The 27,980-nt window shown below is 48.8% G+C and overlaps 1 protein-coding gene across 3 annotated transcripts in view; it reads left to right on the plus strand.

Moving 5' to 3' along the window:
* Positions 1-27,980, plus strand: part of LOC133354371 (mannosyl-oligosaccharide 1,2-alpha-mannosidase IA-like) — a 428,294-nt gene that overhangs the window by 284,094 nt on the left and 116,220 nt on the right. For all 3 annotated transcript variants that reach the window (XM_061571183.1, XM_061571166.1, XM_061571174.1), the window contains exon 5: positions 16,062-16,142. In XM_061571183.1, the coding sequence (XP_061427167.1) occupies positions 16,062-16,142 (81 nt within the window). The remainder of the gene's footprint in view (positions 1-16,061; positions 16,143-27,980) is intronic.

Below are 27,980 nucleotides of genomic sequence, written 5' to 3' on the forward strand. Positions count from 1 at the left end.
GATGCCGCGTGAAAACGAGAAATGTCACCGACGTTGCGCGCAACTCTCTCGGGCGGGCTCCGTGATCACAGGCGCCTGCCAAGCAGGGCACAGCCAAGAACGTGAGTGGCAAAGTGGCAAAGTCGCGTGCGAGAGATGACATCTCTCACGTGCGAAGCGAGTGCACGCTTCTCGACGTCTGTACGAAAAAAAACCGGTCTTATAATTAATTAGATGTTTCATTATAATTTGGCTTTATTCAGTTATGAGTAATGGGATCGATGTGTTTAATGCATGAGACGAGGGATAACCAGTTGAATTGCCCTTTATTGGAGCATTAGTTGCCCTCTGGTGTTGGATTAGACAGAGGCCTATTGAATTGTGACACTCATTGAAGTGGTCATGCAGGCCCATCTTCCAGGGCCTTTCCCTGGAGTGACAATGTCCGAGTGTGCGCGTGTGTGTGGTGACTGAGCAGCTGTTACAGAAGGCACGATTCTTCATCTTGTGAATACATTACTCCAATATCAAGCGGGATATACGTGGTCATAACTTTAGATATATGTATACAAATGTAACAATGAAATAAATAAATTCATGCCAGAAATGTCAGCATGCCCTTCAGAGCATATTGTGTGCTGTTTAATCGTACATATTTAGGTACAAAGAGCCCAGATGCGCCTGGGTCACTCGGGGGACTCGGCTTAAAGCTTTGCCCCTGTCAAAGCCAATGAGCAGTCACTGTTGTGAGGCTGGGTTTGAATCCTAGGCCTCGTGTAGACCCCTTGAGTCAGAATAAAGAATCTTAAACAAGGCTGGAGGAATACGATGAGCTACTTTTGTCAAAAATGTCCAGTCAATTTCCATTTAAAGCTTTCGTGACTGCAGGGATTCATCTTCTTGGTTCTTTCGGTAAAGTCACGTAGAAGTTAAAACCGCGTCGTCACGTGTCAACGAGCCGCACGTCTCGGACAGGTGACCACTGACGTCGGAAAAATAGCCCCGTTGTAGGCGTGGGAGGTTTCACACTTTTTAAGCAGATCGACTCCCAGCATCGAGGGCCCAATTCGGCAGACAGCCACCGAGTGATGCCGTCCGTTGCACCTGCGTGGAGAGAGCAGATGCGTAAGTGCGTAAGTTTTGACATCGTCAACGAACCACTCCGAGTTTTGGCTTGTGTGGTTCTGTGTTAAGTTAATTTTCCATTCGAAATGGTTCGGGACAACCTTGGCCCATCAGATAGATTTAACTTTATTAGTACATCCGATAACTGGACAAGGGACCGCCTCAGGTATTTTTTGTATGTATATTTAAAATGTAGAAGTGATAATTTTATCATGCTTTGTTTTTCCTGGTGATTGCCTTTCGTTTGTTATAAGTACAGTGGAACTTTCTACAGTTTAGCCATTATGAAAACTGTCGCCAAATCTATTTTTGGTCACGGCTTCTCATCACATTCCAAGTCACACCACTACAATTTATGAAACTCAACGATATGAAAAATTGCAAAGGGAAAGTGAAAAGTAAAAAACGATAAGCGTATAATCATCGTTGGCGCGCGGACACGTCGAACTGAACAATTAGCCACGGTTGAACCACTCCCCAATCCTTTATTCTAACTCCAGTTAAAAGATCATTATTCTGACTTCCCGATTTTATTATTGAGTTAGATCACGTAAATATGAATGTGTCGTCAAATCCACAACCATCCGACGCATCCAATTGATAAGGTTTGTCACCAAAAGAAAACGTGCCGATTAGTTACTACTTCAGCACACCGGTGTGTTTGAGGGTAAAACCCGCAGCATTTACAATTTGAGTTCGACGTTTCGCTGGTGATTACAGCCAGCTTCATCAGCTAAGAATGTCGTGAGTTTCACTCTCCAACATGCCGCTGCTCCCGAAGGAGTAACTAATCGGACACGTTTTTTTGCTTACGTGACATCCCTTTGCTAATTGGCTGTGCCGGGTGACGACGGGGGTGAGAGCTGTGAGTGTTTCACTGGAGACGAGGCCTCGTTCTCTTCCACTACAACACTAACGACTGGGAATGCACTGCCAGCCTTGGGCACCGGGGCCTGGCAGCGGCTAGGGGGAGGGTTGCTGCTGCTGCTGCTTGCTGCTGCTGTTGCTGCTTGCTGTTTGCTGCTGCTGCTGCTTGCTGCTGCTGTTGCTTGCTGCTGCTGCTTGCTGCTGCTGCTTGCTCCTGCTGCTGCTTGCTGCTGCTGTTGCTGCTGCTTGCTGCTGCTGCTTGCTGTTGCTTGTTGCTGCTTGCTGCTGCTGTTGGTTGCTGCTGTTGCTTACTGTTGTTGCTGCTGCTTGTTGCTGCTGTTGCTTGCTGCTGCTTGTTGCTGCTTGCTGCTGCTGCTTGCTGTTGCTTGTTGCTGCTGTTGCTTGCTGCTGTTGCTGCTGCTTGTTGCTGCTGTTGCTGCTGCTGTTGCTGCTGCTTGCTGCTGCTGCTTGCTGTTGCTTGTTGCTGCTTGCTGCTGCTGTTGGTTGCTGCTGTTGCTTGCTGCTGTTGCTACTGCTTGTTGCTGCTGCTGCTTGCTGCTGCTTGCTGCCGCTGCTTTGCGTTTGGAAGTAAGAAATGAAGAGTGAGTGGAGAACTGTGTATTCAGGCGGCAATGTGAATAATACAGGAGGTTCTGAGAAGGTCAAGAGATGTGTTGTGTTTGCAGATATGGGTTTTATGAATTACATAAGCCACTTTGCTAGAGTAGAGAGCTCAACTTTCACATTAAGAGACGGGTATGAGGCGTTTGTGTTGCTTCATGGGTCAGAGAGCTGGACTTTAACAAAAAAAAGCTTTTAAGATTAAGAGACTGTAGAGACTTTAAAAAAGCAACTAAACAGACAATCTTTTGCCTTGGAAAAAATGTGCATTTGCAGGATTGTAGGAATTTCATCGCAATTTTTTTTTTATTCAGAGTAAACCCGTGGCACGGAAGCAATGTTTAACACGTAGGTTTTCGTAGGTGGACTTCTCCACAAATCTGTCTGTCGCCTGATGAAGCTAGTTGTAATTACTGGCGAAACGTCGTACTCCGATTGTAAATGTTGTGCCTTGGCTCTCCAACACACCGGCGTGCTGTACTAGTGACGAATTGGCACATTCTGTTTACGTGACAACCCTTACTGGTTGGCTGTGTCGGGTGGTGGCGGGTTTAACGACACATTTATACATTTACGTGATCTAACCCAAAAAAACTCTTATTAGGGAAGCAATGAATGTAGACATAGCTCTGACTCAAGATCTAGATGATCTTGACCAAGATCAACGATGCAACCACAGGAGAGACCATCACTTAATTGCTCCAAATCTCACAAGCGTTTCACAGCAAAGCCCCAAACTCCAAGGTCTCATTTTACAGTCTTCCACAATCTCGCCACAGCTCTCCCACTTAGTGGCTGAACTTTGGGTGCCACTGAAATGTACGTGTCTTTGTCCTGCCCTCTTGCCCGTTGCAACCCCACGTCGCATTGATCGCAAGGCCCCCCTTCCGTTTGCATCTAAAACATACTTTCTTGCTAAGTGATTTTCCAGACTTCCACGTTACATACGCGCTAACTGCCCTTCACCCGACCCCCACCCTGTTAAGTGAAACATCACGACGAATGCCATCAACGCGGCGACTCAACGTCGGTCATCGATCTCCCCGTCTCCAGAGTAGCAACAACACCACAGGCCACGCCAAGGGCCCTCTTCAGGGCCAGGCAGCGACGTGCCAGATCGGACCCAGGACGAGGAATCCTCCGACTAAACATTGAGGGACCCTCCCGGGCGAAGTGGTCATCTGACTTGACCACCTGAATGTGAAATTGCGGTTGTCGCTCTGCGTCTGCATCAGGTTAAATCAATTACACGATTTAATGACAGGTGGAGTAATTAATTAATTTACCGCGGTTGTGTTTTTTTTTTACAACCACAATTCCTCATGTAAATGAGCAGATTTATATTTAAGATCTTTGCCCCCGTGGATTTAATTAAGGCGTGCGACGAGATCCCCAGATGTCTCACTCGTTTGTAAGAATTCCACGAAGGCGTCGTCTGTTGGAGTGACGTTTCAAGTTACACACGTTTGGTGACAACGAAAAAAGAAAACGTCGTATAATAAGCGAAGCACAAAACATTAACGGATGCATCTGATGACAAGTGATAGCTCTCTCTACTTCATCGACCCCCACCTCCAGCCGCGTGTTTATACATTTATTTACTATCGACCTGCTCGTTCAATATCTTTAAATCAAAAGCCTTGCAGGGGTTTTTTTACTTCTTTAAATAAATAATTTAACATCACCACGCTATATCGCAACGGTGTGCCCATTCGTAGCTTGTTCAAAGAGCAGGAGGGGGGGCTGTTGGATTCAATAAATATATGAACAGGAGGCAGGTGCATTCAGTACCCACAAAGATTGTTTTCGCGGACAGCTGCCTCACCGGAGGCTATGGGGCCACGCGGCGGGAACATCCTCCACGTTACGTGCGCGCCAGCGCGCTCCAGTGTCGTGAGAGCTCCAGCGCTACCTGCAGAGCGGTTGGGACCCAAGTTGTCGTCCGCAGGCCAATGTTGGTGTCCGCAGGGTGGCCCTGTGTGGCTTGTCAGATGCTGCAGTTTCGAATTGTTTACGTTTGGAAAAAAACGTAGCATCGGTGGGCGGTGGTCCTGCAAAACCACTATCCCACTCAGCACTACCACTATCCTAACCAGCACCACCACTATCCCACCCAGCACCACCACTATCCCACCCAGCACCACCACTATCCTAACCAGCACTACCACTATCCCACCCAGCACCACCACTATCCCACCCAGCACCACCACTATCCCACCCAGCACCACCACTATCCCACCCAGCACTACCACTATCCCACCCAGCACCACCACTATCCCACCCAGCACCACCACTACCCCACCCAGCACCACCACTACCCCACCCAGCACCACCACTATCCCACCCAGCACCACCACTATCCCACCCAGCACCACCACTATCCCACCCAGCACCACCACTATCCCACCCAGCACCACCACTATTCCACCCAGCACCACCACTATCCCACCCAGCACCACCACTATTCCACCCAGCACCACCACTATCCCACCCAGCACCACCACTATCCCACCCAGCACCACCACTATCCTAACCAGCACCACCACTATCCCACCCATCACCACCACTATCCCGCCCAGCACCACCACTATTCCACCCAGCACCACCACTATCCCACCCAGCACCACCACTATCCCACCCAGCACCACCACTATCCTAACCAGCACCACCACTATCCCACCCAGCACCACCACTATCCCACCCAGCACCACCACTATCCCACCCAGCACCACCACTATCCCACCCAGCACCACCACTACTCCACCCAGCACCACCACTATCCCACCCAGCACCACCACTATCTCACCCAGCACCACCACTATCCCACCCAGCACCACCACTATCCCACCCAGCACCACCACTACCCCACCCAGCACCACCACTATCCCACCCAGCACCACCACTATCCCACCCAGCACCACCACTATCCCACCCAGCGCCACCACTATCCCACCCAGCACTACCACTATCCCACCCAGCGCCACCACTATCCCACCCAGCACTATCACTATCCCACCCAGCACCACCACTATCCCACCAGCACCACCACTATCCCACCAGCTCCACCACTATCCCACCAGCACCACCACTATCCCACCCAGCACCACCACTATCCCACCCAGCACCACCACTATCCCACCCAGCACTACCACTATCCCACCCAGCACCACCACTATCCCACCCAGCACTACCACGAGCTCACCCGGCATCACCACAAGATCACACACCGCTTCCCAACCAAATGCAATCATGGAGTAATGGCGAGTAGCAGTAACGCTCGTATTTGGAAATATCCTCTTCCTTTAAGTAAATTGCATTCGGCGTGGCGTTATTGCCGAATTAATGTTCCGTTGCTGCGTGCAAGTGCATTTGCACGTTTGCCAGCAGGCCTGCACAACTGGTAAAAACAATCGCCTCGTCCTCGCAGTGTTCCTCGCTAATCCGGTGCGGCGAGGAGACGCCGCAAAGCTGCAAACATTTTCCTTCCCCTTTGTCTCTTCCCTCTGTGGAGTTGAGCAGTTAAAGCCTCCAAATGCTCTCAAATCCTCGGCCGCGTTGCGCCGCCGAAGGTGCAGCGCACTATACAGTGCATGCTTTGAAAGCCGCTGTGGTTTGGTTTGGTATGATTATGTTGGGACTCTGTGTGATGGTGGTGACCTTGGCACCAGGTGAGTGATACGCCGCTAGAGGAAGATGATTGTTGTAGATGCAACCCCTGAAGATAAGTATTTCGTATCTTGTAGACACCTACATTTTAATGGATTGCCCAAACATAAACGAATTAATTTTATTTTAAATGTACTTCAGCAGGTACGGCCCACTGAACTATAGAGCTCTTTTTCAGAAGCCACCTGACCATTAACGACAGCTCAACAAAGTGACATCATCACGTGGAAATGTAAAGCAGTCAAATACTCTAAACGCGCGTTTCTAAATGTGGAGGGAAAAACCGGAGGACCCGGAGGAAAATTCACGTGGCCACAGGGAAATAGACACCGCAAACTCCAAATATACGGGTGTCAGGGTCAGGATTGAACCCACGAACCTGTATACCAGGCGCGGTAGTTAATTTCCCAACACCATTAGACCCTCGCCATAACAATATAGGACCACAGAGCTTGGTTGGGCAATGGTGCGCTCCGATTATGACTGCATTCCGGCCTGGCTGTGTGGTTCCCTGCAACAGGGCGCCACGGTAAGAGCTCTCTAGCGTTCTGCGATGCAGTTTTGCATGAACTGACTCTGTTTACGTGTAAAACATTACCACTGCGTCCCGGGCCTGCCAACGCGAGGCTGAATATTCGTCATTCAGGAAAACTAATTTTCAGATGATCTTCAGGCGTGCTATAATGACAACTGTAGATTGCCGCCACTGCAATGCGGTGACCGTCTTTGTTCGATGGTTGGCCAAAAGCCACTGCTGCCGAGGACTTTGCGCGTTGGTTTCCGCTGCTTGACGAGACAGGTCTTTGGCTCCAAGTCTCTCCACCCAGTCGAATCTGGAGCTTTTATCTTCGTTTCACTGCCCCCCCACGCCCCCTCTTAACTTAAATGCGTCAAGTCAAGTTGAAGTTTTCTTTTTCGATCTTTTGGCCACTTTTTTTATTACACGCTTTTATTTAACTCACTCTGTTGTTGTTGTTGTCGTATCCTCAAATCTCGTAACTCAATTTTAACCCACTTCCCAATGTGATATCGACTGCAAACTTCGTATACTTATGTAATACTGATGACAATACTATATTTTATAATTAAAAATGAAAAATATATTTTATAACCATATTTTTTATATGTTATGTTTCGGCTTGGGTCTAATTGTCCACGCTCAACTGACGTTGGCTGTAAATCACCATGGCCCCTTACGTTATGGCAAGCTTTGGGGCCACTTCCTGGAGTCGTGGCGTTCTGCCATTACCAGTACGGTACATTTAATTAAAGCGTGTTTTTTTTTAAGTATTTTTAAATATTACTTGTTCCTTTTCGGGTTCGGCTTTTCCAGAGCCACGATTGTAATTTCAACCGCTCACTATCCCTGCGTATGCCCGATGAAGGTGATGTAGTCCACCGTTGCTCATTTGAGCAGGCGAGACTGTGATTACACTGGTCAACACACTTTTTCTGGCACAAGGTATTCCAACGGCTTCAAGGTAATTCTGGGGTGCTGATTCCAAATCTGGCATCAGTTTTTGTCTATCACATCGCGTTTTTGAGATATCAAATATTGCATTTTCAATAAAAACTGCTGAAGAAAAATATTAAATAAATGTGGATATCTACATAAAATAATATTATAAACACACTATTCTAAAAATACAGCACCATATTTTAACACTAAAGCAGTCACTGACTCGCAACAACTTGCAATTATAAGTGACAGAGTTAATTTCGGGTAAAATAAATGAAAATGGGGTATGCCGATAGCATAAAAATGAGATGTGATAGAGCAAATCTGAGATCAGATTTGGAATCGGCACCCTGAAATTAGTCTAAAACAGCTGCAAAAGTCCAGGCCAGAAAAAAATGTGTTTTTTTTGTTGACCAGTGTTATTAACCCTGATGTGCACATTGGTGGAGAGTGCCCGAGACATGGTGTAAGGAAATGAATGACGGTTCGACGGCATTTCTCTGCCCGTTTAATGGGTTAATGAATAGTTGCGTGTGAATGCACGGGAGCATTGCATGTGTACATAAACATTTTAATGCGCAGATAAGTTAATGGGTAGAAACGGCACGTATTTTTAAAACGCAAATTGAAATGTAAACTTAACAAGAATGCAAATTGGCGACGGCTCGAGTGACTGGATTAATCGGATAGTAAGTTGAAGTGTACATTCACATGCATTATTAAGTGAGGTTGTTCTTAAGTGTTGTAATTATAACCCTCGTGTGAAAAATAGACGGAAATCCAGCCAACAAATAAAATGTACAGTGAGCGTGGGGGGGAATTCAATAATATCCTTGAAAATAGAAAAGGCCAATATATAAATAACTGTGTTATTGTCTCTATCTTTGCGTGTCTTGAATGATGCTTTTGAAAATTGAAATTGCTTTTGTTGTCACTACAAAATTGCATCGATTTGACCCGCTCTTATGAAATTTAGTTTTTTTCCTGGCCGGTTGCAAAGGCTGCAGCTTGCAAAATGTTTTTTTTCTTTCCCTTTTATCAACTTATTAACTTTAAAAATCCATATCCAGGCACCAACGAGCGAGCGGTCACTGCCCGCGATTTGAAGGTGCATCGGTTCGAACCCAACTTCCCATTCGAAGGCCAGAAACGTCACCAACGCACCAGCCGCAATTTGTTGCGGAATTACAGGATCGTAAGTGGGAACTTTATTCACAACTGGAGGAATCCGATGAGCTATGAAGCTCTTTTTTTCACAGATGTCCAGTTGGGGGTCAGAACATGCCAACAATGCAAAAGTAAAGGAAAGGTGAGGAAGTCGCTAAAAAAAATAGTCAAAACAAATCACCACGTGAATACAAATTGATAAAATTAATATCAATTAGATTCGAAGCTTTCGTGTTTGCAGGAATTACTCTTTGGGTTTTTCGGTAAAGTCACGTAGAAAATAAAATCAAATAATAATATAATACGACGTTTCGGTTGCAACACAAGCAACCATCATCAGGTAAGAATGAATGATAAAACACAGACACGGAAACAGCATATGCAGACACACATGTAGAGAGAGACACACGTGTGTCTGCCTATTTTGTTTCCGTGTCTGTGTTTTTTCTTGGTGTGTGTCTCGCTCGGTGTGTCTTTGTGTGTGTGTCTCTCTCTCTGCATGTGTGTCTGCCTATGTTGTTTCCATGTTTGTGTTTTATCTTGGTGTGTGTCTCGCTCGGTGTGTCTTTGTGTCTCTCTCTCTCTCTCTGCATGTGTCTGCCTATGTTGTTTCTGTCTGTGTTTTATCATTCATTCTTACCTGATGATGGTTGCTTATGTTGCAACCGAAACGTCGTATTATATTATTATTTTATTTTCTACGTGACTTTACCGAAAGAACCAAGGAGTATTATCAATTCCTGCCGATGTTTCAACAATAAATACGTAACGCCTCTCTCGCCCCTGACTTGAACCACGTCGTTGCGTGAAGCGAGTTTGATGGTCCGTGGCCCAGTCACCAATCAATGCACACACACACACAAAACATCATGTAATTGTTTTACAAATAGTTTGGCACAAAGACGTACAACAACAACAACCGCCATTCGCCACTAAGTGGCGGTGACGTCTCCACGGCGCTTGTGCCAGGCTATGCGCACTTTAAGGCCACGTGAAGTGTCGAACGCCCGCTGGCAGGAGGTCACGGGACAGATCCAGGTTCCATGGGTCGACTGACTGAGATGACTGGCCCGATGCCCCACCTGTGCCCCCTACTGTGTGAACCTGCTGTGTTTTAGCCGCCCGGCGCTCTGCTCGTTATTGTGAGCGTCGCTCCTCTGCAAAGACATGAATACATGCAGACAAAGCCAGAAATACATAAATTCGCATCCGCATGCTATTGATGAGTTCTCTGGAGCCTTTTTAATGTCTGTGCAGCGCACGGCAGAAAACTAAAATCCGGTCAAACACGAGCCGAGGCGAACGAGTGTGGTGCGTTGCTCGGCATGTTTTCCACACGGGGTTTGTGTGAAATTCAAAAACGTTGCACGAAATGTACATGGAGGAGGGTGGGGGTGGACTCATACCAGCCGTTACAGAGATGCTGCCGAGATCCTGCCATAGAATGGGCCCCATCGAGACCCTCCGTGGCCGCTGTGTTCACCGCTGCGCCACCCGAGTTTGATTCGCGGCTAATATTTGAACCAGCTCCCTCTCCCCCCGATCGTTCTTCAACCCGCACGAACTGGCGTGGAGTGTGGCCTGGTCACAAACAACCCCTGTGACAGCAGACACGCCATGGGGAGAGGACTTCGTCCTTCAGTGGACTGACAAAGAGCTGTAATTTGTTATAAATGATTTAATGACACTGTAGATTGTCCTCTACTGGCTGGGGCACACCAGTGCAGACGAGCGTTGTCCCATTACTCAATTGAGCAGGGAGACATTTTAACTTGTATCCGTGATTAAAGCCAGCTTTGCATGTGAAGTGAACGTGAGATTTTATTTGTGAAGATAATTTTTATTTACAACTTTTTTAAATTCATTTTACCAGATGAAGGCCCCACTGAGCTGTGTAGATTTTTTTTTTACAGAAATGACCTGACCACAACTGATAGCTCAACGAAGTGGCTTATCACGTGGGAAATGTATAGCAGCCAAATGCTCTAAACGCACGTTGATTCTAAATGTGGAGAGGAGAAACCGGAGGACCCGGAGAAAAATCCACGCTACCATGGAGAGAACATGCAAACTTCCGAATATACAGGCGGTACGCCTACGAGGATCGGAGAGATGTAAGGCGTGTAAGTGATTCTGTTGTCTTCCGTTGCCATTCTCCAGCACGATGAGAATAACATTGGTTGTGAAAATCCACGCAGTATTAAAAAAACGCAGGCAGCCTCCCCTTACGCAGAGTGCAGGAGCACTTCATATCATGACGGTGCTCACACGAGTGGAACGTGGTGCCGTGTGATGTAGCGAGTGGTGTGGTGAGTGGGGTTGCGCGGTGGGGTGGTGAGTAGTGCGGTGTAGTGAGTGGGGTGGTGCAGTGAGTAGTGTGGTGTAGCGTGTGGGGTGGTGCGGTGTTGTGGAGTGAGTGGTGCGGTGTCGTGAGTGGGGTGGTGCGGTGTTGTGAGTGGGTGGTGCAGTGATTAGTGAGTGGGGTGGTGCAGTGTAGTGTGTGGGGTGGTTAGATGTTGTGGAGTGAGTGGTGCGGTGTAGTGAGTAGTGTAGTGTGTGGGGTGGTGCGGTGTTGTGGAGTGAGTGGTGCAGTGTGTAGTGAGTGGGGTGCTGCGGTGTTGTGGAGTGAGTGGTGCAGTGTAGTGTAGTGAGTGGGGTGGTGCAGTGTGTAGTGAGTGGGGTGGTGCAGTGTGATGTAGCGAGTGGTGTGGTGAGTGGGGTTGCGCGGTGGGGTGGTGAGTAGTGCGGTGTAGTGAGTGGGGTGGTGCAGTGAGTAGTGTGGTGTAGTGTGTGGGGTGGTGCGGTGTTGTGGAGTGAGTGGTGCAGTGTGTAGTGAGTGGGGTGGTGCGGTGTTGTGGAGTGAGTGGTGCAGTGTGTAGTGAGTGGGGTGGTGCGGTGTTGTGGAGTGAGTGGTGCAGTGTGTAGTGTGTGGGGTGGTGCAGTGTTGTGTAGTGAGTAGTGCGGTGTAGTGTGTGGGTTGGTGCGGTGGTGTGGAGTGAGTGGTGCGGTGTAGTGTAGTGAGTGGGGTGGTGCAGTGTGTAGTGTGTGGGGTGATACAGTGTGTAGTGAGTGGGGTGGTGCGGTGTTGTGTAGTGAGTGGTGCGGTGTAGTGAGTGGGGTGGTGCGGTGTTGTGGAGTGAGTGGTGCAGTATAGTGTAGTGAGTGGGGTGGTGCAGTGTGTAGTGAGTGGGGTGGTGCGGTGTTGTGTAGTGAGTGGTGCGGTGTAGTGAGTGGGGTGGTGCGGTGATGTGGTGAGGAGGGTGGTGTAGTGAGTAGTGTAGTGAGTGTTGTGGAGTGAGTGGTGCGGTGAGCAGCGCCATACGCTGGCCCAGTTTCCCCGCGCCCCCCGCCGTGCCGAGCCGAACGTGCCCAGGCAGTGCCTCTGTGTGTCCCAGCGCTGTACAGCGAAGTGGGACGGTGCCTATTAATAGAGAATTCTGCATGTATAAACACAGTGTGCAAGCAGATACATGCGAGCGGGTTGGTGCTATATATATATAAGCATATACAAAGACAAAGATCCTCTGTATAGCCCTTAACAGACTATAGGGGCAAGTGCTGTTGGTGAGCACCTATGGAGGCCAGAATGGCACATGAAGGTGTGGGTGGCCAGCAGTACGCCCGGCCGCCTTTGTCTCCCCAGTAGCGATGTTTACACACCGCACCAGGTACTGATTTGAGGCTGAGTCGACCTAGGGGAGGCCCTGGACCGGTTCAGATAATCGTCACCGGTGTTGGTAGCCGTGAGCGAGAATCGAACTCGGGTCACCGGGTCCGTAGCGCAACATAGCGCTACAGCACAGCGACACACACGAACAGTGACAAAGACAAACGGCGACACGCACGCTTATTGTTCATAACACAGGCAGCAGGGGGGCAGTGGCCACACACTTCACCACTGATCCTGGTGCCCCCTCAGCCTTTGCTGGCACATCCTCGCCATCAGTGACGTTTCCTCCACCCGAGCCCGTGGCCCTTTCCTGGTGCTGTGCACCCTAACCACGAGCTCACGGTGCGGTGGCGTGGCCCTGATCGGTTGCTGGGGAGGCAAAGGTGGTCTGGCATCATACGATCCCCCCCCCCCACACCCTATACGCGCATGCCATGGCGCCCTTAGGATGGTACATGCCACAATTTTTTTTATTGATGCTTCCATGACCGGAGAAAACCATCAACCATACCTGTCAACCCCTTATCAGTGCCCTACCTTATTTACAGATTAATTCAGGTCTTATTGGTCACCCCGTGTCCTTATAAATCTCAACGTTCATCCTACAAAGTACCATCACAATGGAGAAACACAAACAAATAGACCAAAAAAATTGGACCTGAAGACCCAATTTCCCCGTACAATAATTTGGGTAAATGTGATGGGTTGACAGGTTTGCTCACCGAGTCTCAAGACTCTTTTTCAGGATGGTCCTGTCAAGATTTTCTCAGTCAGGGGTGATGTTGCTACTGCAGCTGTGTGTGTGTGTCACCCCAATTGTGTTTTCTGCAGTTCAGGATGTTTTGGTCTATACCAGTTCTATTGCACGGTGGGTTTTTTTTTGTTCTGTCCTGATAACAGCTCCGTGCCTCAAGTCTCGGGCTGAATTGGAAATCTGTGTGTGTGTGTCTTTGTCTTTTTGTACGTACGGTGCAAAGATTAAGATTGGATGGCACCGTGGGTTATAATGCAGAATACCGTGGGTTCAGAACCTGCTCGGGCATCAACACAGCCCATGGTACATCCGTGGTTCCTAATCCCCCCGCTCCCCCCCCCCGCTTTTTTTTTCCCCTTCCCTGCCCTGCCCCTCTTTACCCCCATCATTGTTCTAGATTCAAAGAATAACGACAGCAGACATGTTCAGAGACAATGACGTTCACGCAATACGGTCATACCGCAAACCCGATGATGCAGTACGCACACCACGTGACTTCCCCAACAATTACGCGAGAAATCTTTCCTCTCGTCCTTCCCCCTGCCTCCCCGTGGAAGCTGTCACAGTCCCCGTTTGGGAGGGGGCGGTGAGCCCAATCCCCACCCCCCTTCCCAAACCCCAACCGCTTCGTTAAGCCTCTGGCGCACCGATCTCGGGAGGATTTTGCTCCCGGAGTTCCTGTTCTCCCCCACCACACACCCTCTGCTGTGGACCAGGGCTTGGTACCGGGATTGCGATGAGTCGCAATGAAAACTATTTAAACAATTACAAAAATTGAGAACAGTCGCCCACCCACCCCTCCCCGCCATAGGAATGTGGAATTCCCACAAACGGCTCATAACCAATAATTGAGATGAGCACCGACCCAAGTAAGTTTGCACAGACGGGCCCTTGGTATTGATTTTGCAGTATTTTTTTTTCATCTAGATTGAAAACTAATTTTTTTAAACTGCTTTTTTGTTTTTAGTTTGTTGTCCCCCCCCCCCGCACCTCCGATTAGAACGGTTGGCTCCGTACGGTGCAAACGAATTTCAACTACATACATACATTTATGTTACGTAGCTGTAGCTACATCTTGCTCTCACAGAGTCAGCCCCTCACCCGTCCATCTCCTGCTCGGCATCATTTATTAACACTCTGTATGCAAATGCACCACGGGAAAGATAACGCTTCATAATTTTTTACTGCGGTAAACCACGATAAGTGGCAGAAAGGAGGCGTGAGTAGTATGCGGAACCTCTACCGTTTTAAACAACAACAACAACAACAAAAAACCCCAGGCAGATCAAGTGCTTGGTATCCACATATTGATCCGAACATGCATGTCGAAAACTTTGTTGCGTTCGTAACTTTTGGATATATGCACGGCTGGGTTGACTGTACATTGCCGCATCCGTGGATACGACCTCACGACTAGCCACTGCCACCCCTGGAATATAGCCTGGCCATCGCGAACACCTGTCACGCATTTTGAGGTCATCTTCATCACCCCCCCACCTACGCCACTGCCACCGAGATAGGGGAACTGCACACAATGGGTTACAAATCCCCTGCTGCTAAATGGCCTAAAGCCAGCACTCCCACAAACTAAACTGCATCACGCGCTTTCACATGCGAATCTGCGGCCGTCTGGAACGCTCCTGCTTCCGATATTAGGAAGCCACTGGAGTTATACATTTTAAAATTCAAGTGGGCCTTATTTGATAAAAAAAATTAGTTGAGTTCAAAAAATGGACTGGCTGAGATTGGGAATGGCGACTGTGAGTCGATGAATGGCCAGGCCAGCACCCGGACCGGTTCATGTAACTCCGCTGCACTTCACTCTACAAACGATTTACATTCTGGCGAAGTATAAATGCGTTTGTCATGTTTACTTTTTACATGTAGACATTGATACGTATGTGGCACACATTCCCAAACGGTAATGACCCACATCTAAAATTGTGAATAAATGGCTGCCGTCTATGCAAATCATATCACCCTTTTAATGAGATGTGATCATTATTATTATTTAGTCATTGTTTCCCAATTGAGTAATCTATCAAATTTGGTCCACGACGCCAGCACACAATGGCCTACCCGTCAAACGACGTCGCAGCATCTTTAACAGACGCTGCGAGGCGGCCGGTGCGTATATATTTTTTCCGCGGTTAATACACCTGCGGTATTAACCACGCACATCAGCAACAATGCCGTGGCCGTGGTCACGGGACGATGGATCTCACCGAGTGCTGTTGAATCGCGATTGTCTTAACGGTGACGAGCAGCGTCCAGGGTGAGCACCCGGCACGTTGCTCTTGTCTGATGCCTCCCTAAGGGCACCCGGGTTTTACGCGTGGCACTGTGGTGGCAACTCGTGCCTCGCAGCAAGAGCAGTTGGGTTCGATTCCTAACTCGGGTGCCTTTTTTCTTCTGCGCGGGTTTTTATCAGTGTTCTCTGGTTTCTTCCCATAGCTGAAAAATTTAAAAACACCACGCAAATGGTATTGGCCGTGAAAATTACCCAATTGGGATTACACGTTGCCAAATCGCCCCCTTCCAACGAAAACGTGGCAGGACTCTCCTTTCATTAAAGAGTCTCGAGGCTTCGTGAGGTTTCCGCGGGTAAACGAGCGTCGTCATGTAAAATAATAACAACGACGATGATGATGATAAGGTGATGAGACGGCCATGGTGATGTGTTGAGCTGGGGATGTTTTTGTTTTATTGTGCCTATCTTGAGCCGTGCTTTCGTGGTGTCTCTGTGGTCACAGAACACGGAGGTGTCGGTCTTCGAGGTGAACATCCGCTTTGTCGGGGGACTCATCTCCGCCTACTACCTGTCCGGCCTGGAGGTACGCTACACACGGTCATCTCCCCTCCCCGGACGACTGTCCTTAAACTTGACCGCCGTCGTCAGCGGCAGCAGCAGCGGCACCAGCAGGAACAGCGTCGGGACAATCATTCGGCAACAGCATGATCGTCGTCATCGTCTGCAGCAGCAGCAGCAGAGACGACATCAGGATAATCATTCATTGGCAACAGCATGATCATCAGCGTCATCATTAGCAGAAGCAACCGCATTGCCATCATTATTTTTAGGAGCAGCAAAAACAACATTTCTAACATCCATCATTCACAATCACTAGCCGCGTGAGCAGCAGCATCAGTGGCGTCATCCTTACCCTCATCTCATTGTCGTGATCATAAACAGAATTGTCATCATCACCATCATTTTCAGCAGCGTCAGCAGACTTCAAACCATCATTCTCAGCGTCCTCGCAATTGGCATGTTTTATGATCACCACCACCACCACCACCGCGAACACCAACCGCATTACGAGTCGTATGGCATCTTCAAATCACTGTTGCCGCCGGTGTTGTACAGGGCACCAAATCGAGCCTCGATGTTCGGCATATGCACGCAATGTAAAATTCTGTACACGCACAGGCACGACAACAGCGTCCGTGCCATTCACCGCTAAGTCGAGCTGATGTCACCACGGTTCCTGCTGCGCCCGGCAAAGTGCACAACTGAACCCTTGTGGCATGATGAAGACTCTCAAAGCGGAAGGTTATGAGACAGACCCACGTGTTTATATAGGTCGACAGTCTAAGGCAGGGTGGCACACAAGCGATATGGTGAATGCCCCATTTGTCCTGAACGGATGTTAGGGGCAAGTGCTGTAGTGACCGCTGGTTAAGGCTGGCACGACACAGCAGAGAGTGATGTGGTTTGTTCCCCCTCCCAATGCCTTTGTCTCACCAACCCTGGCGTTTACCCACTGCAGCAGCTACTCATTTCCAGGCTCAGTTGTTGACATGAAAGAGGCCTTAGATTCCGACAGATGCCACGTGGCACTGATTGTATCCACGGTCGTGAATTGAACCCAGGTTGCCGGGTTGGTAGCGCTATGTTATGACCTGCATCACTATCACGTCATACAAGCATGCCGCATGCGCAGCAAGTCAAAGTGCCCCTTTGCTTAATTGAGCATCACATGGTGCCTGTCTACAACACTAACCCAATGTTGGAAATTCCACATTGGTATGGTGGGGACCAGTATAATACATAGACATCTGATGCACTTAACAACGAGTTAAATGTAAGGATATGGGGTTTTTTTTGCAAAAAAAAAACTTTTTAATTGGGGCATCTGTGAAAACTTTAAAAAATAGTTAAGTAGATATGCCTTTTTTGGAATGCAGCAGCTGAATTTATAATCAGCGTCGAGTTTTAATTCAACGCCGCGATATGAGCAGCTTCGAAAAAACAAAAAGTTTCGTAATCTTCTTACCCGCAGCCCTTACCCATCCATCTTACTCGATCGCACGTGACCTTTCCGGATGTGTTTATGCGCGAATCTCGCACCGACATCTACGCCATCCAACACAATATCACAACGAGCGCGGCCGGCACGTCAGGAAGCGGACGCGGCTCTTTGTATGCGGAGGCAGCCTGCGGCCACGTCACCGCTGACGTAACTCACTTCACCGCCCTCGGCCCGCCGATGAGCAAACAGCCGATACAAAGCCGACGTTTCGGGTGACGGTCCTTCTCGCGAGCAAGCGTGCCGGCGGCTACTCTGCGCCGTGGCTGGCTGCTTGTAATCCCAGCAGCCAAACTCCGCGCAGGAAGGGCTCCGTGCGAGAGGGGGGGGGGGAATCCCTCTTGCAGTGAGCCACTAGCGGGGTGCCACTCCACCGCTGAGCCACCCGACGGGGATATTTGTAGACGAACGGCTCGTGCTGGTCGCAAGCCAACCGTCTCTTCTGCAAGGGAAAATAGCAATGTACACAAATCGATAACGATCGCGAAAACAAAGGCAGCAGTTTTGTCTCGGAGCGTTAAAGTAATTACTTTAAGTAATTTAAAAGTTGAAAGACAGAAATGAGCATCGGGCCAACGTGTGCTTTCCAGTAATTGCAAACAAAGGTACGAATTTGGTTGCAAACTACTCTAGACTCTGCAAATGCTCCCTATTTCGACCCCAATTCAATAATTAGCAAATAAATTACGTTTCAATTATCATCGAGGACGAGGGGGGTCACGGTGGCCAGCGCTGCATCGTCGGATCCCACCACACCTCGCCGCCACCGCCTCTGGCTGCATCCCAAATCCGTGGCAACATCAACAAGTCGTACCGTGTTGGGAAATAAAGTTTCCTGCCTGGATTCCTGCCTGAATTCCTGGCTGGATTCTTGGGTGGCATGCGGCCAAGTGCGCGTGCAGGGCGGTGACATCGCTGCAGTAAACCCTCCACCCCTGCACGCATGCGCGGGCAGTGCCAAGTTTTGCTGGCTGGCTGGCTGCCTGTCTGGAGGGAGGGTTGTCCTTCCCGCGCACCTCCGATTAGCACAGTTGGCTACGTACGGTGCAAAAGAAGTTCAACATACATACGCACATACAGGGATGGGTGTGTGGGTCAGGGCTGCTAGTCTGCTCTTATTGTTCAGTTCGTATGTATGCAGCATTTTAAATTGATTCACACATAAGGACACGATGCAGGACGGTGGTGCCCACGTATCACGATGGGAGGAAAGGGAGGCGTGTTTGTGTAAATGCCAGGATGTTGTGTTTGTTGCTTAAAGAAAAGACAGTCATTAGCAGAGGAACAGAGGAAGAAGGTGTTGAGGCTGCACTCTTAAGCAGGGGCCAGGGAATTGACAGCACGAACGGTCAGCGAGAGGGGAATTCCCCAGATCACAGTGGTGGCAGAGGAGGAGGAGGAGTAACCTCACTCGCAGCAAAGGTTAACGATGGGGCCTTGCCAGAAGCCGTTGGTTGCGGGCGCGCGCTAGAAGGGGGAGCAAGAAGGAAGCAAGGGCGGGTAGAGGAATAAAGGAGCGAGGCAGTGGGGGAGGTCTTGAAGATCGTGACGTGGACAATGTCGTGGTGTTGGTGGACAGTCTCAGTCGTTGGTGTTGTCAGTCTGTTTCATAATACAGGTGTTTAGGGTTAGATCGCGTAAGTATAAATGTGCCGTTAAACCCGCCACCACACGACACAGCCAATTAGTAAGGTTTGTTACGTAAACAGAGCATGCCACTTCGTTACTAGTACAGCACACCGGTGTGTTGGAGATCAAAGCCACAACATTTACAACCTGAAACGCGTGTCATATTGGTCGCGAAAGCCTACGTGTTGATCAGTCTGTGTTTGTCTGTTCTTGTCGTCGCCGCTTGCACTGTCAGTCATGGCACATCCCTTCCGGCACGCCGATCCTGACGTCAAGGACGGGGATCGGCCCGGAAAGGCGTCACCACAGAATGCACTTCAACTCCTCCGTGTCCTTATTAGGTCTCTGGAGCTTGCATCGTGGTGTGCTCCTTTAGGTGTTACGCACATGGGCCTTTACCTCACGGCAGCCACCCAATGCAAAGAAGGTGTCATTGGTCCGTCCTCGGGGACCGGTCTGAGACCATCAGACTCTCGCAGCACTTGTCAAATGACGATTTAAATATAATCTCCTTAACTCCGGCATCTCTCCCACTTCAGTAAAAATGTTCTTGCTGTGGTTGTCACACCTGATGATGATTGCTTGTGTTGCAATCGAAACGTCGTGATTAAAAGAAAAAATTCATCTACGTGACTTTACCGAAAGAACCAAAGAGTAAGTAAGCGGGACTTGGATTCGAACCCATGGTGTCAGCAGTGCCGGCTCAATGCCATGACAGTGTCATATCGGTAGCGCCCCCTGGGACGCCTCGAACCCATCTGTGATCTGGTATCCATGATGTGTTCTCTTCACCTTGTGTCATTCTGGGTGGCTGCCAGGATTCGAACGCAGGACCCTTAGCCACGTTTGGGGCTCCGTGCTCTTTACACAGAATCAGAATGAGAATCTGAAATTGATACGGCAGCAGGAATCCGATGAGCTATGAAGCTCTTTTTCACAGATGTCCAGTTGGTGCAGGTAAGAACGTTACAACAACACATAGTACAAAAAACACGATAGGAATGCAAAGTTCAAGAAATGTAAATAAATCACCCAGACACATACAAAATAAAACTATACAATCCCCATCATATCAGACAAAGCCCACTGAGGTATTCACTTATTTTTTAAAAGCGACCTGGCCACAAATGATAGCTCAACATTTGGACATTTATAGCAGCAAAATAATCTAAATAGTCTCAACGCATTGCACCCACTGAGCCACCCAGCTGTAGTGTGATCGTTGTCCATAAAGCCAAAATACCACGCACGAACATGAGTTCCAAACAGAGACTCCGTGCTACCCAACGAGCCGTCACTCGCTCGAACCTTTTTTTTTACTCCCCGTCTGGATACGGAGTTTTAGTTCTTTCAGCTTTGAAGTTGGTTTTGTCGAACCGTGCGAGAAGTGAGAACTCGGGAGACCGGGATGGCGGTCTCGTTCGCACAAAAATGGCGAAAACAAAACCAAATTAAAGTACTGCAGTGAAGCAAATATAAATCTCGGTTGTAAAGTAATATCTTTATAACTGCTCTTTGTGTACGGTGTCTTGTCCTTCCCCCCCACACCTGCCATTAGCACGGCTGGCTATGTACAGTGTGAAAGAAGTTCAGAATATATACATATGATCTATCCTCTGTGAATCGTTGGTGACGTAAATATTGGACCATGTGATCCATAGGTCTGGCTCTGGTGACTGTAGCAGTCACAATGCGGACTGTTTTTGTTTTACATTGATGAAGGTGACCGCAGATGTCTGCTGGGGGAGCGGGGGGGGCGGGGGGAGCCCTGTTCTGCGGTGACTTAGGGCTGACCACCGTTTCCTGGGTCAGAGTCGAACCCCCGGCAGCTCTGGTGCGGAGTCGGTAACGAGTACCTCGTCACACTACCAGTGGTTTCGCGTCACGATTCTCGCCACTGTTACTTTCGTTAAGTTCAACATACGTACATAGCGAGGCACTGGTGCGCCTGCGCTCTCGACCCCCTTCCCCCCACTCACCCCCCCCCCCCCCCCCCTGGTTTGGGGCTGCGCTTGCTGTGCCCACACTTGGCGACCGGGGTCACGTGGGATATCCGTCGCGTCTTGGCAAAAAACAGACGACAGCCGGAGCGCCTTTTTTGCTCCGCTGACACGCTTCGGGACATGCAAAGCGTTTTGGGTTTTAGGGGCCCTTCCGTCTGCGAAACACCAGGCTGCAAAACAGGCAGCGTTTGTGGCCTGAGGCAAGTTTGTCCTGCTGCATTTGCAGCAGGATTGGGGATGCATTCGAGGCGAGCTGTCAGTCTTGAAGTCTGTGGATCTGAGCAGAAACTGGTGTACCGCCTAAGGTCGCGTAACTCTAAGTCTTACCGATTGAGTTGTATGGAAAATAAGAGCTTGCTGATCTGCTCATTTCAAATGGGCACCGCGGAATTCGCAGTGTGTCACGTGAAGATATCGAAACTGCCAAAGTGATGGCAACTCAGGTGGAACTGACAAGCGAAATATCTGGTCTGGGATTGTGGACTATTTGTGGCCACAGTGGACTCAAGTCCATGGCTGTGAGCAGGAAAGGAATAATAAAACTCATCGCCCTCCAAGTTGATCAATTGTTACGATTCAACGACGATGATTCGATGGAAAAAAATGTTTAGTCACTGATGGTAACCGTGGAACCTGTAGTGTCTGCAAGCGGTACATCGAACATCTGCATGCATTATTGTAATTAACTTTTGCGCTTGCATTAAAAATGCGCACAACATATCAGTGATGAAGCAAAGCAATAAATATTGCACAGCATTTGTCAAATTTACTGTCATGCCTACTTTAATGAGTGTGCTGTAGGAAACACGCTAAGAGTTTCATCTCCTTAGGAATAAATTTTACTGTGCGAATATGGAGAAAAACGTATTTTTGTTTAATCGGCTAAATTGGCCAGAATTTAAAACTGATAAAGGCTTCATTGTTTTTTGTGTACAGTCTGTTCCCCGATAACTCTGTCACTGTGCTCATGAAGAACACCGCGTTATGGAAAAATCGCGTTATAATGAATAATATAGAATTGTAGGGTAAAGCAAAGCCCGTGATAACACGTGAGATGCGTACTCAGGCTGAACAAAGGCTTGAGGCGTGTGGGTAGCATCAAGAAACATCTAGCAGTATCCCACTGCCGTGTAAACCGCTTAAAAATACTCCCATGACGTAGTTCTGTTCACGCGATCGCATTATATCCAATTCGCATCTACGTTATAAACAAAAAAAGCCCTCGTACGTTCATCGCGTTATATCCAATTTGCGTCATGAAAACACACGGCGTTATAGAAAAACTGACTGTACCCCCGTTTGTCCCCCTGTCTCTTTGTCCATGTCTCCATTTGTCTCTGCATCTCTCCGTTTGTGTCTCTGCAGCTCTGTCGGTCTCTTTGTGACTCCTTTCCCTCCCTGCGGCTTAATTTGTCTCTTCAATCGCCGTCTCTCCGTGTCTCACGGCAGAGCCAAGACATGAAACTATTCAAACTCGTATCTCTCTGCTGAGCAATGCACGTTGCACATTAGCGATGGAGAAATACGAACACTTGCACTTCGACTGGGCAGTCTCGTAGACCATCGAGGCGATTGCCATTAGCAGGCAACTTGCCAAGGGCTAACATCACGCTTATTGAGCTGGCATCGCCGGCACCATGCTCAGCTTGCCTTTCCCTTCCCGTTGCCGATGTATAGACACCTCGTGACGTGGCAGAGTTCACTTCGTCTGTGAAGCAGGTTTAGACAACTTTCGCCACTGATGTGAATAGCAAGCAATCGAACCCAGATTTCCCCCGGATGTTAGCACGGCATGCGGATTGCTAAGCCAATGATCATTACACACACTTACACATCCTCGTTTACAAAGACAAATATCTCCAATGTAGCCTTCAACAGAACCTATAGAAAATACTTTCATTTTTTTTCGCGTCATTCATGCTCATAGCATCCCATAACGCTGTACATTAATTATATATGCGGACCAAAAACCCATGTGCGGCCACTACCAAGCAAATTAACAACTCTACTACCTACCAAGCAAAATCTAATCTGAATGCAAAAAATTAAGTGAATGGCACCAAAACAAATAAAGCACTATAACAACGAAAACAAGTTTTCACAACAAGAGAGAAATGAGTCCACGAGTTCTACTATGCCACATCTCAGCCCACAGTCCCAACATCCCAGCGAAGCCAGGAAACCTTCTTGGGAGGGGTGGTGGTGGAGTTGACAAATAATTCCGCTCATTTGCATTAATCGCTGCAATGTCCAAAAATGCATTACCTATTTTTCAGTGTTTTGCCTGGATGAATAAAAAGGCCTTTAGTTCAGAATTATGAAGGCCGACATGGCACACGAGGAGATGGGTGGTCAGAACCAGGCTCAGCCGTCTTTGTCTCCCTCGTGGCGACCCTGCACACACCACACCAGCTCCTCGTTTCAGGCTTTGTAAAACCTAGACGAGTCTCTGGACCAGCCCTGATCTCACTCGCCACTGATGAGATCTGTGGCTGGGAAACAATGCATTGGCATTGATCAGACACAGATCCATGGGTTTGATCTTCCACGAAACTGATGGTCCACCTTAAAAGGCATCCGCACAAACCGTGTCAGATGAGGATACCTGATGTACAAATGGAAGATTAAAAACTCTCCAGCGTGCGACTGTGGTCATCCAGAACAGACCGTACAACGCACAACGACGCAATGCCCTATCCACAAATACCACGGAGACGTCACGGGCGATACACTCCGCCGCTCCTGCTGACGCGGTCGTCTGGCTTGACCACCTGAATGTGAAATTGCAGTCGCTGCTCTGCATCTGCACGAGCCGCGCGAAAATAAGCAGAATGCGCCGGCACGCATTCGCTCGCAGATGGGGCGCGTCCGCCCTGCGCGCCGCTGCCGCCGTAGCGGGGAGCCGACTCCGTGACATTCACAGAGACGCCGCCGTCTCCCAGGGGAGGAACGCTGCCGCGATGGCACGCATCGCCGCTATCCCCACAAAATCCTCGTGTCCGTGTTTGCGCAGCGGCCATCTGCTGTCCGCGTGAGCCGGCAGACCCCCTGGCCCCTCACCCTGGCACGCCGCTCGCTCCCCGTCGCGGACGGGAGGACCCATCCCCCCCCCCCCCGGCTGCCCGGCGTGGCTTGCGCCGTAACCCCGTGGGCGATGCGCGGGATGCATGCCCGTCAGTCAGCGGTGCTCAAACGAGAAGTAAAAAAACATCCCGCTGAAGGCGGAAGGAAGAGACTTGAGATTAGACGGTGACAGATGAAGTTTAATGGCCAAAGTGCCTTTGTTGTGCACCGTTGATCATCAAGGGGGGGGGGTCTTTCCTCATCTAGCCTCGTGGAGGCATTGGCTTGGGCTGGAAATGTTTTGGATGATCGGGACATATTATGTATAGGACAGTTACTTAAAACGTAGGTTTCCATAGCCAATGCAGTGACCTTTTTTTTTCAGGATTGGATCCCACATAGTAGTTTAATGACACGAGCTTTGGTGTTTAACTACAGCTTGGCCTCACCCAAAACTAAACACAGGATCAATTACAATTAACTCTTCACTTGCCGCAAAGTGCTCCTCGTTATTATCGACGCCGACTGAAGCTTGTGTTGCCTCCGAAACGTCGTGATTTTTATTTTATTTAAATTTTACTTTTATTAATTTAAAAATTTTTACCTACGTCACTTTACCGAAAAAACCTAAGAATATAGATAGTGAACCGCCAACCCGAGGACCGGGATATAAACTCCGAACGCCCCTCCGTGAGTCGAGCGCTCCCAATCACGGCAGCACCGCCGCGGCAGGAATAAAAAAAAAAGCAAATAATAAAATCGCAAGAGTCACATGCGGGCGGCGGTGTGGAGGTGCATCTGCAGCGGGAATTCAACTGGGACGATTGGCTCGGCTGGGCCCCGTGTGGTGGCTCTGTGTGTGAGCGAGGTTATTAAACAACTGTCCCTATCCCCCCCCCCCCCGCCCCACCATTGAATGTCACGTCTTCTCAATTATTAATCTTTTCATTTTGAACGGGCCGGAAATTTGGCATTCAAATTTAATGTTGCGCACACACGCACGCGAGACTTTTGAGAAAAGTGGTTTGGGGATATGTGGGGGGGGGGGGGGGTTGGGGGGCTCTTTGCCCCCCCCTTTCCTCCTACCACCGCTTAAAATTGAGTGAACCCCTCCCCCCCCCCCTTTTGCCCACTGGTGTCTTTATAATCCAAACGCTGAGCCCATTTTTTTATGTTCAACATTTTAATTTTCTCACACACGGGAGAGAAAAGTGGTTAGGAGAGATTGCGATTTTTTTAGGAGTGGAGGGGCTTTTTGCCCACCTCCTGCACCGCCCCCCCCCTTAAATTGAGTGAACCTCCCCTTTTCCCATTGTACGGTAACCACATCGGTTCCTTTTATCCTCTAAACTCTTAGCCGAGGAACATTGTTCAACATTTTAATTCGCTCGCACGCGCACACGCACACAATGCCTGCTGTGTCCGGTGTGCCGTGAGCATCATCATAATGAGCAAGTGGCTGTTGAGGTTGGCACATTGAGCATTCCAGTCTCAACAATGATGAGATGATCACCACAAAGTGCGAGGCAATAATTTCGACCCGAGTTGATGTCGGGAAAGGGTCAGGCACAGGTTTGAGATTCGGAATTTCCTCTACTGGTAACGATGTGCATTTGGTCCTCGGCTTAAACCGAGTTCACAGAGGCAGGATACACGTACAAAGATCCCCCGTATAGCCTTAACACGGAATGTTTTTGCGAGTACTGTTATTGAGCACCTATGAAGGCCAACACGAGGGGGTGGTTGGCCAGCACCATGCCCGGCCACCTTTGTCTCCCCAATGCCGATGTAAACTCACCGCACCAGAACCGGTTCAGATATTCATCGCCGATGTTCACCGTGAGTGGGCCGAGTTTGTAGCGCAGCACTAACCGCTGCGCCACCACTCCCCATATATACACACCGACATACACACGTACACACGTACGTTGCTACACACACAGAGACCCCCCCCCCCATTAGACCATACACACCGTCGGCAAGTGCTGTTTTCAATGAGCGAGATCCATTGCCGGAAACGTCGCCGATTATATATTTGTTCTTTCGTTTGAGGCAATGAAATTGACGAATGCATTGAGTTATTTTGCTGTGAACAAGCGCGTGTTTTTCAAGTTGGCAAGGTGCATGTTTGCCGATGTTCACAGCGATGCTGAAAAATGACCCTACGGGTTGCTCGGTGGGGATTACGTGTAGCAGCGTGGCACCCGACTCTCAAAGCCTGGCAAGACCCTCCCCGAAAACTGGTCTTGAGACCCAGTGAGGTTTGTGTCGGGTACAGTGTAGTAATAAAAATGATTATTAATATAGTAATATTAATTATTAATATAGTTTTAATATTTTTGTAACATTCTTATTAATTAGTTAGTATGTACACTTTGGTTCTTTCGGTAAAGTTGCGTGACTTTACCGAAAGAACCAAAGAGTAATTCCTGCAGTCACGAAAGCTTCAAATCTTATTGGTATTTGTTATTCATATCAAATTATTTTATTATGAATATTCATTGCTCGCAATTATTATCAATAATGAATAATTTAATGAGTACCAATGTATAATAAATCAATAATAACGTGTACGTTATTAGAATGGGAAGGGTTAATTGATTATGATTAATAATGCTATGAATTAATTGATATTTACTATTAATATTTATTCATAACAATGTTTACGAACAACGACGCTTGCTCCGTTGATTTCAGAATGCGCGGTGCGGAGCGATTGCTCGCACATTCAACGTGAGACTGCGGATCGCGCGGTGCACCAGTTGGCAGCGTCGTGTTTTCTCGACAGGCGTTTGTGGCTTTTCATTAAATTTATTTGGCTTCTCGGGCGATGCCTGGACCGATCGCACAGATTGATTACGCGTACGATGTGGTGTTTTTCCCCCATCTGTCCTGTGTCCCACCTTGTTTTGTTGGAGGGGGAACAACGTTACAATAGAAAGGGCCAGGCGGATTGGGTGCAAATATTTCTTTTTTTTCATCGTCATTGTGACTTCGGAGAAGGGAACGAATGAGGGTGCGAAAGGCAGCATAGCAGCAGACGCAGCAGTGCGATTATATTCAGTGTGGTGGTGACTGGTGAGCACCCTTCATGCACTGGCTTGGAGGTGGGGTAGGTGGATCATCTAGACATGGGGAATTCGTTTTTAGGACAGTCACCTGCCAGGGCAGCGTGGCGGTGTTTCGAGGAAGCAGTGCTGCGAGTAGGTTATGACCTCTCCGCAGGCAGCGTCCGTGTCGACGGCTTACACAAATGGCATTTACATTCCATCCGCACAATACCGGCTGGGCCAGAGTTCGCTGGCCGGAAGAGGCTTCACATACAGCGAGGCTTTCTCGGGTATGTGAAGAACCGGGTATTAATTATAGACGTAATAGACACCACCAATCATCCGTGAGGTTCTATTTTGAAGACAGGTGTTTTTTATCCACGTGTTTTTCTTTCATTTCATTGTCAAAAGACTGCGCCAAGTCGGTTTGGCAAGCCAGGATTTCGGTGGTGCTGGCTTGGTGCCCGGACACAGCCAGAAGCCCTCCCACCCCCCACCAAGCCTCCAATTTGTTTTACTCCCGTAAATTATTCACTCGTTCACCGCCGGTGGCCGGGGGGCAGCCAGCCAGCCAGCCAGCGAGTGGTCAGCACGTGTGCTAGAAAGCCCGTCAGCTC

The sequence above is a fragment of the Lethenteron reissneri genome, chromosome 6, assembly GCF_015708825.2.
Source record: "Lethenteron reissneri isolate LAM-NWPU_2019-01 chromosome 6, ASM1570882v1, whole genome shotgun sequence".
Lineage (NCBI taxonomy): Eukaryota > Metazoa > Chordata > Hyperoartia > Petromyzontiformes > Petromyzontidae > Lethenteron > Lethenteron reissneri.